Source organism: Penicillium bovifimosum (genome assembly GCF_028826915.1).
Source record: "Penicillium bovifimosum strain IBT 22155 chromosome Unknown utg000007l_segment0_segment0, whole genome shotgun sequence".
NCBI classification, from domain to species: Eukaryota; Fungi; Ascomycota; class Eurotiomycetes; order Eurotiales; family Aspergillaceae; genus Penicillium; species Penicillium bovifimosum.
The window spans coordinates 1,187,035-1,201,417 of NW_026622716.1; the positions used below are offsets into that span (position 1 = coordinate 1,187,035).

At 51.6% G+C, this 14,383-nt stretch overlaps 5 protein-coding genes across 5 annotated transcripts; 3 read left to right on the forward strand and 2 right to left on the reverse strand.

The window, feature by feature from the left end:
• Positions 1–776: 776 nt before the first annotated feature.
• N7515_009363 (cullin family protein) lies at positions 777–3,646 on the forward strand (the record flags this gene model as incomplete). Its single annotated transcript, XM_056670107.1, has 5 exons — positions 777–1,481; positions 1,540–2,620; positions 2,673–3,098; positions 3,163–3,523; positions 3,583–3,646. The coding sequence occupies 5 exons, from the start codon at positions 777–779 to the stop codon at positions 3,644–3,646; spliced, it is 2,637 nt and encodes an 878-aa protein (XP_056517906.1).
• Positions 3,647–5,278: 1,632 nt separating this feature from the next.
• N7515_009364 (uncharacterized protein) lies at positions 5,279–7,287 on the forward strand (the record flags this gene model as incomplete). The annotated part of the gene is made up of 4 exons (XM_056670108.1): positions 5,279–5,285; positions 5,378–5,888; positions 5,976–6,601; positions 6,665–7,287. The coding sequence occupies 4 exons, from the start codon at positions 5,279–5,281 to the stop codon at positions 7,285–7,287; spliced, it is 1,767 nt and encodes a 588-aa protein (XP_056517907.1).
• A 579-nt stretch (positions 7,288–7,866) lies between these two features.
• On the reverse strand, positions 7,867–8,578 carry N7515_009365 (mRNA splicing protein SMD2; the record flags this gene model as incomplete). The annotated part of the gene is made up of 4 exons (XM_056670109.1): positions 7,867–7,909; positions 7,973–8,224; positions 8,458–8,490; positions 8,553–8,578. The coding sequence occupies 4 exons, from the start codon at positions 8,576–8,578 to the stop codon at positions 7,867–7,869; spliced, it is 354 nt and encodes a 117-aa protein (XP_056517908.1).
• An 883-nt stretch (positions 8,579–9,461) lies between these two features.
• Positions 9,462–13,075, forward strand: N7515_009366 (putative GATA transcription factor (Ams2); the record flags this gene model as incomplete). Its single annotated transcript, XM_056670110.1, has 4 exons — positions 9,462–9,501; positions 9,563–9,716; positions 9,774–10,039; positions 10,095–13,075. 4 exons carry the CDS (start codon positions 9,462–9,464, stop codon positions 13,073–13,075), a joined length of 3,441 nt encoding a protein of 1,146 aa, XP_056517909.1.
• Positions 13,076–13,720: 645 nt separating this feature from the next.
• N7515_009367 (putative ssDNA binding protein Ssb3) lies at positions 13,721–14,218 on the reverse strand (the record flags this gene model as incomplete). Its single annotated transcript, XM_056670111.1, has 3 exons — positions 13,721–13,791; positions 13,851–13,905; positions 13,973–14,218. The coding sequence occupies 3 exons, from the start codon at positions 14,216–14,218 to the stop codon at positions 13,721–13,723; spliced, it is 372 nt and encodes a 123-aa protein (XP_056517910.1).
• Between the last annotated feature and the right edge of the window lie 165 nt (positions 14,219–14,383).

Below are 14,383 nucleotides of genomic sequence, written 5' to 3' on the forward strand. Positions count from 1 at the left end.
ATTGCACTCACCATCTGGCATCTTTTATGAGCAGAAAGTTCGTTTACGGTCTTCTGGATATTACATTGATGATGTGTACTTACCAGCATTGCATTGTTGAATGCGTCCAATGATATACATAACTGTAGTGTTCTATCTATTTACTACTTGTAAACTTACTGTGATTAGTTCTCGTAGTCGCCCATATATTAGAGCTCTGCCCGGAGGTCCTGTCGTTCTCGGTCCACTAGGCATCTGTGCCCGGATTTACACCCAAGATTGGGCATAGCACCTACCAAGGGGACTAAGTCATCTCATAAGTCATAATCTAGGTATGATGCCACCAGATACAGTCTTGGAGAAGAAAGTATTGCCAGATTGGAACACGCCAAAGGATGTTTGAGCCGGACAACTCCAACATAAGCCTGTCAAGTCATATGTGAGAACTGGAAACTTGCGAATAGTAAATTAGTAATACTTAGTAACTTAGAAGTTACTGTTAGCGGTAGATAACTATGAGAGGAAGGCATAGAACGTATAAATCACCAAATAAGTCGACAATAGTAGTAGCCCGATAGTTAACTATAGGAACTAAGATAGAGGTGGACTCGACGGTTCAGACTAAACGCTAAATGGAATAGTGCTCCGTGCTCCGTATCTTATCGCCGTGCGGAGCCAAACTGCCCAGCTGCAACGTCGATTCCCCTCAACTACAATCCCGTCACTTCCTGCTCGGTCACTAATACTATTTCTAATCCAACCAGAGCCCCAAATCCCTATCGGGCTGAACCGGGTAGATGCAGCAGATCTCCAGAGGCGACACCGAGCAGAGCGGTAAGCGCCAATCATCAGGCAAGAGGAAGCTTTCTGATCAAGGAGAGCCATCGCAGCCGCGATCACAACGAACCATCTCCGAGCACTTCTCCGGGAGACACACACCTGAACCGAATAATCCAAAATCCCAGAAGCGATCTCGTCTGTCACCCTCTCCCCCGCATTCATCCTCCACAACCAACACAGCCTCGCATACGATGTATCCGATTTCCGGGTCTCCGCCTAGACAGGGCACTGCGCTTGGCCGGGGGTTACCTGGATCAAACGGGCCTGCCAGAACCCCGGGATTAAACACGAATGCTCGTCAGAACCCCTTCTCTCCTCACACCGGTGCGAAAAAGCTCGTTGTCAAGAACCTCCGTTCTGGTCCGCGGCTCAACCAAGATGCATATTTTGAGAAGGTGTGGAAGCAATTTGAGGCGGCTTTGACGGCGATCTTCAATGACAGGAAGCCGGAGAGCTCGCTGGAAGAGCTGTACAAAGGTGGGGAGAACGTTTGCCGCCAGGGAAGGGCGGCTTTGTTGGCAAGCAAGCTGCAGGATCGGTGCAAAGAGGAGTTTGTCAGTGGGAACATGCGCAAGAATCTCCTTAATAGGGCTGGAGGTAGTACTGATGTTGACGCATTGCGGGCGGTGATTGAGGCCTGGTCGGCCTGGCGTGCAAAGCTGGTATGTGGCATGGAGTCGTTGATAATACAGTTCACCGCTGACTTTCCTTGTCTGTCAGGTTACCATCCGCTGGATCTTCTATTACCTCGATCAGTCGTTCCTCTTGCATTCAAAAGGACATCCGACTATCCTTGAGATGGGGTTGATCCAATTCCGATTGTACATCTTCTCTGACGCCAGTCTAAAGCCAAAGATTTTGAACGGCGCCTATGATCTAATCGCTGCTGATCGAGATGCGGATACAAAGGCCCTAGCAGATTCAAATCTGTTAAGAGAGGCTATGGCGCTGTTCCACAACCTAGATGTCTATACCAGTGACTTCGAGCCTCTGTTCATGGCCGAGTCTGAGAAGTATGTGAATGCTTGGTCTCAACAGCAGGCGTCAGGAACCCTCGCCGCATACGTCGAAAATGCTCATCGGTTGATTGAACGCGAAGTGGAGCGGTGCGGACTGTTTTCTTTCAACCGAAGTACAAAGCTTAAACTATCCGAGCTCCTGGACGAGACTCTAGTCACAAAGCGAACGGGGCTGTTGACGGGTGAAAAGGAGGTTCTTGATTTGATGCGAGCCGGCAACAATACTGCCTTGAAACAACTTTACGGTCTACTCGAACGAAAAGGTCTCAGGCTCGAGCTGAAGCCCGCATTCAGGAATTACATCATCCAAGAAGGTGAAGATATCTTGTTTGATCAAGGTAAAGAGGTCGACATGATCAGTGAGCTCCTCCAATTCAAACAGAAGGTCAATGATATTTGGATCACTGCTTTCGAGTCAGATGAGGACTTGGGCCATGTGCTCCGGGAAGCCTTTGGTGTCTTTATGAACAAGGGAAAGAAGATGGAGTCTACAGGCGGCACAGACAACCCCAAGTCAGGCGAAATGATTGCCAAATACGTGGATCGGCTGCTCAAAGGCGGCTACAAGCTGCCACCAGGCCGGAAACCCGAGGAGGTTAGCCTAGTTTCTGACGATGCCGAACTGGACCGGCAGCTGGATCAAGTTCTCGACCTTTTCCGTTTTGTACATGGAAAGGCTGTCTTCGAAGCCTTTTACAAGAATGATCTGGCCCGGCGTCTCTTGATGAAACGCAGCGCGAGTAATGATGCGGAAAAGAGCATGTTGGCTCGTTTAAAGAACGGTTTGTTGCATCGAAAATGCTACCGATATGCGCTCGTACTGACATTGGATAGAATGTGGCTCAAGCTTCACTCACAATCTCGAGTCCATGTTCAACGACATGGACACCGCTGCGGATGAAATGACAGCCTTCAAACGGTCTCAGCAGGAGGAGCGAGGGGGCCGGTCTCCCTTCGAATTCGAAGTCAATGTGCTGTCTGCCGCCTCATGGCCGTCCTATCCCGATATTCCCGTGCGGATCCCATCTATTATTGCACGCTCGATCAACCGATTTGAGTCATTCTACCATACTAAACACACAGGGCGGAAGCTCACCTGGAAGCATCAGCTGGCGCATTGTCAGTTGAACGCAAACTTCCCCCTTGGCAAGAAGAATCTGGTGGTCAGCTCGTTCCAGGCCATCGTGTTGCTGCTCTTTAATGATATCCCCGACGGTGAAAGCATGCAGTACTCCCAGATCCAAGAAGCGACCGGCTTGTGTAAGTTGTTTCCAGAGCAGAAGCACCTAAACTATGAACAGTTCCCAACTAACGTCGTACCCAGCGTACCCGGAGTTGACGCGGACTCTCCAGTCACTAGCATGCGCCAAGTACCGCGTCCTCACGAAGACCCCCAAGGGCAAGGACGTGAACCCGACCGACCAATTCTCATACAATGCCAATTTCAGCGACAAACAACTCCGCATCAAGATCAATCAGATCCAATTGAAGGAGACCAAGGAGGAGACCAAGACGACGCACGAGCGGGTAGCTGCCGATCGCCATTTCGAGACACAAGCGGCTATTGTGCGCATCATGAAGAGCCGCAAAAACCTTAGCCATGCCGAGCTGATCTCGGAGGTGATCAGTGCCACCAAGAGTCGGGGTGTTCTTCAGCCCGCGGAGATCAAGGGAGAGATTGAAAAGTATGTATTGCATCCTGAGGGCTGTATTCGATGGAAGCTAACCTTTTGTTCCTCCGCAGGTTGATCGAGAAGGAGTATATTGAGCGCAAAGAAGGCACGAATCAATATAGCTACATGGCATAAGGCATGGTCTGTTTTGAGTGCGCTTACTGTATCCACTGAATGAACACATCTGGATTTTCTATTCCGTTTTCCTATCTCTTGCTATGATCTTGCTATGAAGTGGACTTCTCAGTTCCGGCGTGGGGGTCAGCTCATTGCACTTTTGTAGCTGAATTTCGGCGGATGGGCCGAAGGATGTCTACGAGATTCCATCTGTGCTCTCAACATTGTAGACAGTGTCCACTAGACTGTATTCCCGGGCCCTCGGGAAATGCCGAGTTGTTCGTCGGTCGTTGGTATCAAAGTAAAGAATAAGCTGAATAACCATAGAAGTCGGAGTAGCTCCGGTCCCACCTCGGAGGCTCGGCCAGTGCCGATGGCTAATTCAGGTGATCCCAATACGGGGAGAGCTCGAGGGTCTGGACTCTGGAGACATGAATGCCGAGAATTGAGTGCGTTGATGCGTTGTGGTTGCTAGTGTGGGGATGTGTGATAACGTTAGGTAGGCACCTGACATTGAACCTAGCATAATATACTCCGTACGGTCGTACCTACATGACTAGGGCTAAGAATATCTTTACCTTACTGCGTACATCAACGTGACTATCCTTCGATTATCCCGATTCGACGGAGAATTGCCTGATCTCCACAGCCCCGACTGAATGGATATCATGAACATCCCCCCAATGACCTGCGAACACTCCACCCCCCTGGATCTGACAGCACCGGATTTTGGGGATGCCCAGCCCTTTCAGGCTTTCCTCGTATGTCCTTGCGTACTGTTGTAGATCTTTATTTCTTTCTCTTTCTTTTTCTTTTTTTTTCAGGTCCCATGATGTGTCTCCACTTAGAAAAGTTGCGAACTTGCGGTATCCCCGTTGGCCCCGTGGCAACATGATTGTCATTGACGTTGAAAACGGAAATCATCTCGATGTAATTGATTGAGATCAGCTCGAACTCCGGCGATCTCGGTCGTTAAATATGAATTATGTACTCCGTACCTATTCCACTATCAACTGAATCACATATGAAGATCTGTTTGTTAAACATCTAAGAGGTGGTAGGTGCTTCTAGGAATGCCGGCAAACCTACTCAATTGAGATGCATATATGTCTGTACTTGTAGGTAGTACACAGTAGTATCTCGCACGAGAAATGCATTCGGCCTTCCCTGGAAATAAACCTGTTAGATACTCCGTGTAGAACATCAGGGAATGTATAGCGGGATTTCCGTAGAGGGTAAGCCGGCCCGCAGATCCAGACCGAGCTGCCCAGATTTCACGATGTTCATGTGAGCAGAAAAAAAAAATAAAAGAAAATAGTCAGACTGCAATCTACAGAGTAGTCTGAGTAGATGAAATTGTCGCCATAAAGAGGGAGGTTATCTCCCCATTCACAGAGTAAGTGGTCTCTATACTTCTTGACCTCCCCCACGGCATAGATCCCGGTCTATACCCAGTCCCAAGAACTCCCCCACTTTTTCCCCGCAACTCCCCAAGTACACGCCTGTTTCGATCTTTATTAGACGGCTGGTTCTTGTGAGTGTATAACCTACGACTATTTATACGACTTGCCCGGTCCAATTCCATTGAGAACTATTGTTTTCATCTCATATACCCACTCCATAATCCATATTGTCCACTTTTGATCAACAATGCAGAGTACGTTTTCGCTCCACCTCCGATCAACCCCAGATCATCCTCAGATCGTCCCCACTCACTCCGCAACCACCAAAGATTCTAATCCTATGCAGCCAAACACTTCTTCACCGACCCAAACCATTTGGTCCTGACAGCGCTCAACTCCCTTACCCTCACAAACCCATCACTGGCACTGGACAGACAGAACAAGATCATATTCCGCCGCCCAGATGCTGCCCGCAGAGCCAACAAGGTCTCTATCGTGACGGGTGGCGGCTCAGGCCATGAACCTGCCTTCGCGGGCTTCGTCGGCCACGGTCTTTGCGATGCCTCAGTCGCAGGCACGATCTTTGCCTCGCCCTCTGCGGAGCAGATCCGCATCGCGGTCATTGATCGTGTCCCAACTGAGAACGGCGTGCTCATCATTCCCATGAACTACACGGGTGATGTGATGAACTTCGGTATGGCGGCGGAGAAGTCCCGTATGGCTGGTATTCCGACGCAATTCTTTGCCATCAATGATGATGTTGGCGTTGGCCGTGTCAAGGGTGGTAAGGTCGGTCGTCGGGGCATCGGTGGTGGTGTGCTGATCTTGAAGATGGTTGGCGCTTTGGCGGAGGCTGGGTACGTTTTTTTTTTTTTTTTTTTTTTTAACTGCGATAATCCCTCTCCATCTGGGCAGACATCATTTTGCTAATGCTTCTCCAACAGAGCCTCTTTGGACGAAGTCTACGCCCTCGCCCAGCTAGCCAACAGCAACCTCGTCTCCCTAGGCTCATCACTTGAGCACGTCCACGTGCCCGGCCGCGGTCTCCCAGAAGACTCGATCCCGCACGGCGAGGTCGAAGTAGGTATGGGCATCCACAACGAGCCCGGCTCGCACCGCGTGAAGTTCGACCTCGTCGAGCTGGTCCAGGGTATGCTTCTACAGCTGCTCGACCACAACGACCCGGACCGCTGCTACGTCACCCGTAAGCCTGAGGATAAGTTCGTCCTGCTCATCAATAACCTCGGCGGCGTCAGCCCGCTCGAGCTCGCCGGTATCACCGATGAGGTCTATCGCCAGCTTAAGCGCGACTACCAGGTCAACATGGTCCGCGTGATCCAGGGTACTTTCCTGACGAGTCTGAATGGTCTTGGCTTCAGCATTTCGCTCCTCAAGCTGGCTGAGCAGGATGTCGGCGCGGGCAAGACTATGCTGGAGCTACTGGATGCTCCCGCCGAGGCGGTTGGCTGGTCTGCGCCTGTCAACACATCTACCTGGGATAACCGCAAAGACGAGCCTGTTGAGCTAACGTCATCCAATCTGGCTGAGGATATTCACTCCAACCTCCAACGTGAGTCCAATAACCCCTCCCCCATTAAAACCACAACCCAAAACTAACCCAAACCCTACACAGTCGACCCCTCAACCCTCCAAAAAGCCCTAACAACCGGTCTAAACCGCGTAATAAAAGCCGAACCGGACATAACCCGCTACGACACAATCGTCGGCGACGGCGACTGCGGCGTCGGCCTAAAACGCGGCGCCGAAGCAATCCTCACCCACCTAACCACGAACCCCCCAACGAACGACATAGTCGCCACCCTCGCCTCGATAGTCACAGTCGTCGAAAACGTCATGGACGGCACCTCCGGCGCCATCTACGCCATCTTCCTAAACGCGCTCGCCCACGGCCTGCTCGCGCAGAACACCGACGTCCCGACCAAAATCACAACGGAAATCTGGGCGAGTGCGCTGCAGTCTTCGCTCACTGCGCTGGCGAAGTACACACCGGCGCAGAAGGGGGATCGCACGCTGGTTGATGCGCTGGCGCCGTTTATTGAGACGCTGGCTAAGACGGGGGATGTAAAGGGTGCGGCGGAGGCGGCTTGGAAGGGGACGGAGGAGACCAAGGCTATGAAGGCTAGTCTGGGGAGGAGTGTTTATGTTGGCGGGGAGGGGGAGTGGATTGGGAAGGTTCCTGATCCCGGGGCTTATGGGTTGGCGGAGTTTTTGGGGGGTGTTGCGGAGGGGATTTAGTTGGGTGGTGAGGTAGTTTGGGGGATTTGGAACTGGTTTCCATTGATCATGGTCGTTTTTGTATGTAAATATATTAATACTTTCTTTGTATTGTGTTTTTGTTGCGCTGTAGTCTCTAAATGGCGGGAGACTGCCCAACATCTGAGGGGCTGGGAACGTACGAGTCGGCACCTGGGTCAGAGTGCTTATATAGCGATCACTATGCTGAGCCCTCAATGAGCAAAAGCGGCAAAGTCAGAGCACTAATACGGAGAGGGAGGAGCGGTGGCAGAGAAAAACCACCGGAGTACTCGTACATGAGTAGATTGGATCGGCTCGGAAGTGCTAATTCAATCATACCATTCATTGTGCCGCCGATGATTGCTTCGGTACAAAAAAGAACAGGCCAGAAGCAACAAAAAAACAACCCAGTATGACAACCGAAATGCTTTGGTACAAAGGAGCCAAAAGCAACCATAAAAAACCCCATATGAAAACCGTAAAAAAGAACAAAGGGTATCGATTGAGCATTCGACGACACCGTCCGTCAACATATAATTCGAGCCGAGTTGGCGATATCGCAGTGATTGAGAGATGCACTTAGGCCAGCATCACGAGGATGACAACGTCGCCACGCACGAACCTAGGAAACGTTAGAGACACAAAGACCCAAGGATAGATATCTTTCCGCATATAGCGCACATACATCTTGCTGATAAAACGATCCCTGTTAACGAGCTTGCCCTTGCCGCCACCGCGGGGCTTCTCAGTCCACATTTCCTTAACGTTCTCGAGAACCATGTTACAGTGACGATCGAAGGCCTTGACGCGGGCAAGGAGCTTTCGATTGCCGCGAGTGTTGATCAGGACCTGCTGGCCGCTGTTGCAGGCGTTGTAAAGAAGCGAAAAAGGACCGTGGGTCAGCTCGTAGTGACCGACACGACCGACTTCATACTCGCTGTTGAGACGCAGGGTTCAAATTAGCTTTGTTCAAACTGTATATGGTTGTGCGCAGCTTGGGAATGTGACAGGGGAATGGCGGTCACCGATTTTCCCGGACATGCAGGCGTCGGAGACAGACCCCGCTGATCGTAACCACCAGATGGAGACTCAACGCATCGCTGATCTGTCACGGTGACCGGCGCCGCTGGGGGAGATATATTGTTGTTGAGATATGATGCGTGTACTTACGTCAACTCGCTACGCGGCTTGGCGAGCAATTCCCTGTTCTTTCGTTAGTTGGTGGTTCTCGGAGATTGGGTCCTTGAATAGCAGTGCCAACTTACTGGATTGTGGGCTCGGGAGTAGACATTGTGTCAGTAGAATCGTCACTCGGAATCTGAAGAGTTGATGCAAGATCGCCGAGTCGTAGTCGACGTTCAAATTCGGATCGGGGTTGTCTGGGGCGATCGGTTCTTGACGTGAGAAAGCCATCTTGCTGTAGAGCTTCAGATCGATACCAAGGCGGTAGATCACGTGGGAAGGTCTGCAGAATTGGAAATCTTCCAAAACAAGAAGGCGGTCATCAGCCCTTGGAATCGAGGCGTGAGCCACACTTACAGCCGGATACCTCAGACATTAACACTAGCCACACTAGCCACCCTAAACCTTGAAATTAAGGCCGTCGCGCTAAGTTAGCCCTTTTTTCCCGAGGTCGCGATTGGCTGTCACGTCGCGTGTCGCGGTCTACAAGTTCCAAGCTGGAGATCTTCAAGATAGCTTAACCCGCGTATGCAAGGCTTCTCTCTTCCCACTTCCCCCTTCCTCCACCTCCAAGCTAGTGGGATGAATGCTCTCTCTATTCTGTTATACCATCTCTAGGTAAGAAGCGATCTATGATCTCTCAAATGATTATCTCTATTCTTTCTGGAATGCGTTGCCCTTGGTTCCTTCCGCTCTGCTCAGCTCTCGATTGTTGACATTCCAACCTTGCAGCATAGGACCACTCCACTACGCATAACCTTTCTCGTTGCCAGTCGGCCAGACTAGATATGCACCGCTGATCGCTCAGACCTCCTTTGGTTCTACCCCCCGATTCTACGTGGAATGGCTTGATCGATACTTTCAACCCACCTCCCTCGATTTCCTCTTACACCTCTCAGCTTCCACATTTTTCCAATCCTTTCACGCTCACAACTCATACCTAAACCGTCCTATTCTACCGCCTTGCATGGTGGCACGCGAAGTCTTAAGAGATGGATTCTCAGGATGGCATTGATGTCCGCTCTATGAGGCGTATGTTCTACACTCCCATTGGGATCCGGTGATATCAGAACTAAATATGGCCATGTTATAGTGAAAGTCCTCTACACATTCGACAACGACAATAAGACCAATTGCCTTGCTCGGTGGCCTCACGTGCTTGAGATCCAAACAGCCTACCTGGACGAGAACACCCCGGTTGGAGTGATCGAGTTGAAGACATGCATCCAAGCTATTGTTTCCGCAAGGTATGTCTGTTCCCGGCCAATGGATCGAAATAAGATACTTACGCACTCTTTGTTCAGCCCGGAGCTAGTGGGTCAAATAGGAAAGGATTATACCGTCTATGCCTACGACTATTCCGAGTACGAAACCCCGCTTGTCGGCCAAGGCATGCTCTCAGGGGTGCTGGCCACTTTCTCTTCGTCGCCAGAAGCTGCCTCCAACCAGTCCAAGACGATGATCACCGGCCGAGTCTGCAAGAACCCGTTGAATGGTCTCTTCTCTAAGGGTGCCCAAGAGACACTGGAGGTCAAGCTGCGGCTGGTGCCTGTGCCTACGGTTTCTCAGAGTGAGTGTCTTGAAATAGCATGGGGATGCGTCGGTATTTGCTAACTCCATTGTAGGTGATTTAGATACGCAATCATGGGCAAATTTCGTTCGCCAAACCCCTGCCTTGATGGAATCCTCGAGAGGCCAAAGCCAAAATGACCATGGATCTCCAATGAATCAAACTGGGATCGAGAGATTCCACCAACTCTTAAGCGAAGGTTCGACGCCGCGAGACTTTACCTCTTTCCACCACAGTGGCTCGGTCCGCTCGGTATCGCCCTCTCAATCATATGCCGGCAGTCGAGTGTCCACTCCTGCATATCATCAGTCATACTCTAAGCAGACCGTTCCTCATGGCGATATGATCCGCCCATCCTCGAGCGCTTCGATGCGGGACTGCGACAACCAAAGCCAGCTTTCGCACAACCGAAGACGCTCTATTCAATCGGGATATGACAGCAATGAAGAGGAGTCCACCGAGAATCCACCCCGGAAGAGGGCGAAGGTGTACCAAGCCAACTGGCCTGGAAAGTCGAACATGAACATCGAAAGACAACCAAGTTCTCTACGAGTGGCGGCCAGCTCGGCCGCCTCCGTACGAATCCACCGTCCAACTCCCGTGAACCCAGCTCTTGTGGCCGAGCATTCCGCCGAGGAACCCGTCCGTCCTCCCACTCCCATATCTCGGCCTTCTGATTTCCCCCGTCGCAACCGACCCGCTGGTAGTATGTTGCGGGAGTCATCAACCATGAGCATTTCCTCCTGTCCGCCTTCATATACATCTCCATACTGTATGAGCGATGATATCCCCAACACAGACGCCACCGGCCAGTCCCCCGATGATACTCGCTACCAAGGCCTATTTGAGCCGTCCTTCAGCATGCCATCGTCGCCTCCAGTATTTGACAGCCGGTTGACAAATAGGTCAAGCCCGGTCTTGCCGACTATGACCCTCGATAATGACTCCGGCTTCATGAGCACTGGGCTGGACGACCTCCAGGATGATGACACCATTATGCCCCTGGATGACCATCGAATGGCAGAGTTCCACGGCAGTACACAGGGGAAGCGTTCTGTTCGAACGACAGTACAGGCAACCTCCCCAATGAGCACCATCAGCAATGGCCAAGGAACCAACAACGACCCGCTTACAATCGACGATGCTCCATCGCAGCCGGCTTCGAAGCAGGCGCCACGTCCATTATCTCGCGCTACGTCTCGTCCCGCCACAGCCACTGGAACGAGACCTTCAAGCTCTGGTGCACAGCGATTGGCGCCAAAGCCTCTCGCGCCGGCGCCACAACTTTTCCCCGTTGAGGTTCCACGAACGCTGCGTCCGATTCCTGCCAGCGACCCCATTGTGCCCTGTCGTCCTGCTGGACCCATGGATGTTACTTTCTTACCGTGCACGACAGCTAGCCCCAGTTCCAACCTGTCAAAACAGCCGGCCAAACCGAAGCAAGCATCCAAACAGGCGAAACAAGCGTCGAAGCCTGTCCCGAAAAACATCAGAGCTCGCCTTGATAAGGCCGTTCAAGAAGGCATGATTCCGCCGTATTGCGAGAATTGTGGCTCCATTGAGACTGCCAGCTGGCGCCGAGCCTGGGTGAGAACGGTTGAGGGCGGCGAGAGTGTGGCAGAAGAGATGATGAAGTGTTCCTCGATGCTTTTCTGGGAGGCCGTGAACCGCAATCAAAAGGGCGAATTACAGCGCTTTAAGATCTTCAAGAAGGGTCTTGAAGTGGATGACAAAGAGTGGTCACAGATGACCTTTTGCAATCCGTGTGGATTGTGGCTCCACAAGTTCAGAAACATGCGTCCGGAAGACAAGTGGACCAAACCAGGAGCAGCCAAGCCGGCCAAGAAAGACAAGAAGCGTCCGGCGAGGGGCCGCGCAACTGGCTCCGTGGATTCTTGTCCTGCTACTCGGACTCGAAGCAAAGCCGCACCGAAAAAGCCTCTGGCTTCGTCACCAGCACCCACCGAGGCGTCTTCTGTGAACCCGGAGGGAGAAACTCCCCAGATGGAAGAATATGATGACGCGGAGTATTCTCCACGAGACCCTCGAGCGACCACTGCCGAGCTGGACGGGACAGAGGAAACGCCCGGGCGCACTTGGTCCAAAGAGGACGCCAGAGAGGCCTTGCGGCGCGCTGTCAAGTCCAGCCCAGCGAGCCGTGCCCAAGCCCGCTCTACCCCGATCCCAGACTCTAACAGCCTCACCCCCAAGCCGTTGAGAAGGTCGCTGTTCCAAAATGCCCACAACGAAGGGCCACTGAAGGAGCTTGATGCCTCTGCGGTCAACAGCTGCTCCCCGCGTCGTAGCCCTCGTATTGCCTCGGGCAAGGGCGATAAGCCGGTGCAGCACAAGGAGAACCTTGCACCGACCCCGGGAGATGACCTCGACGAGCTGTTCGAGAGTCCATCCATTGGATTTGATTCAACAAGCCCCACTCCCCGTCGACGCAACCCGCGGATCAACGCGATCGACAAGCGTTTGTCTCTACCTGCAAATTCTCCAAACCGCCGAAAGACCAAGGATCTTGGCTCAGTCATGACCCCAACTCGACTGTCCGCCGAGCGTCTGCAGCGAATCCAACAAATTCATGGAAACCTTCAGTCATCGCCGCGGTCGCAAAGGTCTCCCGGCAAGCAAGGAGCTTTGGCGCCCCAGCCTGCCGACGACGGTCTGCCAGAGGGATTCGAGACCATTGACGGAATGATCCTCGACATCTTCGACGGGTCGGACAAGCCCAACACATTCTTCGGACTGGAGAACGACAAGTTCGGTGACAACTGGGCTGAATGGCTCCCAACTGACTACGTCTCCCCCGCTGGGTCTTCCGGGAGCTATGAAGCTCCTGCGAACGAACTGCTTAACACTCTGTTCTCTGACCCCAACGACAAGGACTTCAACTCCGACCTCCTCCCTTTCAACTTTAATGACATTGTTATTCCTGACTCTGGGTTCTTCAGCTCGGAAGCCCACCCTGCTGATTTATCCAAGGGTCAGTCGGCCGAAGAATCCTCAGGCCAACACGTCAACTCTGTCTAAGACAGTGATACATTCCATTCCATTTGTGTCAACCCTTTCGTCTTTGATTCTGTGCAGTTTTTTTTAGCGACGGCGTTCGGTCTTGGGTTAATCTCACATACACCCGACGGATCTCAAATGTTGCCTTGATTTATGGCTTTGTTGACTTATGACCTGGAGTATCTCCATGGAATTCCGATAGTGCATTCCACATAAGTGGAGTGATCTATCTCTCGCTGTGATATTCTTCTGTGGATCTTGATAGCTTTTACGATTACTATGTTAGAAGAATGAAGATTACAATAATAATGCTTCCGAGCTTGTAGTTTCATGTAAACAGTATAACCTGGGCCATTATCTGTGCTGGGCTACCTGCAGGTTCAGGTGGTCTAACCAATCCATTATACGTCTATACGGTATACCTAGCTACAGTTCCCAACTACATCCATAGATCCTATATCTAAGGTCCAATAAAGTGCACCTCAATGCCAATGATTTGAAGAAGCTTTGATCATAACCTCATATGTAAAATGCAAAAACCAGGGGAATCAGAGCAGACGCGAACGAGCTCTCCAGACCATCTCCTCCCCAAAGCACCGAATGACAACATTTCATTCCCAAGAAACCAACCCTCAAGAGAGCGAGGTATCCTCCCGCATTTCCCCCTTACTCAACACTGTAGAAAATAGGCGTAAACCGATGCGTAGCATTAACGACCTGCTCATAGATCTTATAATCTAGTAACAATCAGCATCAGCATGTATATCCCCCTCCCATTTCTTTTCCCCATACATACCGCAATCAGCAGGATCACCCCACTCCGTCGAACCAAGAACACGCAGTGCATATCCCTAAACAAGCAATTAGCACCCACCTCTCATCTCTCATCTTCGCAAGAAAAGGAAAGGGACAACATACAGTTCCACCCTCTAAATCAGTAACCTTCCCCACAACCTCAACAAGCTTTCCAACCTGCAGACGCGCATCGGATTTCAGGATAAGTGTTACATCGCCGTTCGTGCCGCAGGTGAGTGTGCCCGTGCTGCCGTGTAGCGCTGTCACGGTGCCGAGGATGCGGACGGTGTATGTGGTTGAGCCGGTGCTGGAGGAGGGGTGGAAGGCGTGCAGGTGGGAGGGGAGGATGCGGGGGGTTTGGAGAGACATTTTTGTGTTTGGGTTTGCAAATTGATGTATTGAGTATTTGGGGGTTGTCGTTTTCAATGGTAGGTGTAGGTGGTTATTTTGGTGTTGCTATTGCTGTTGGGTTTTGGTGAATTGAGCTGGGCGGGATAGAGGTTGGAGTGGACGCGAAGCGCGGGAAACGCGTGG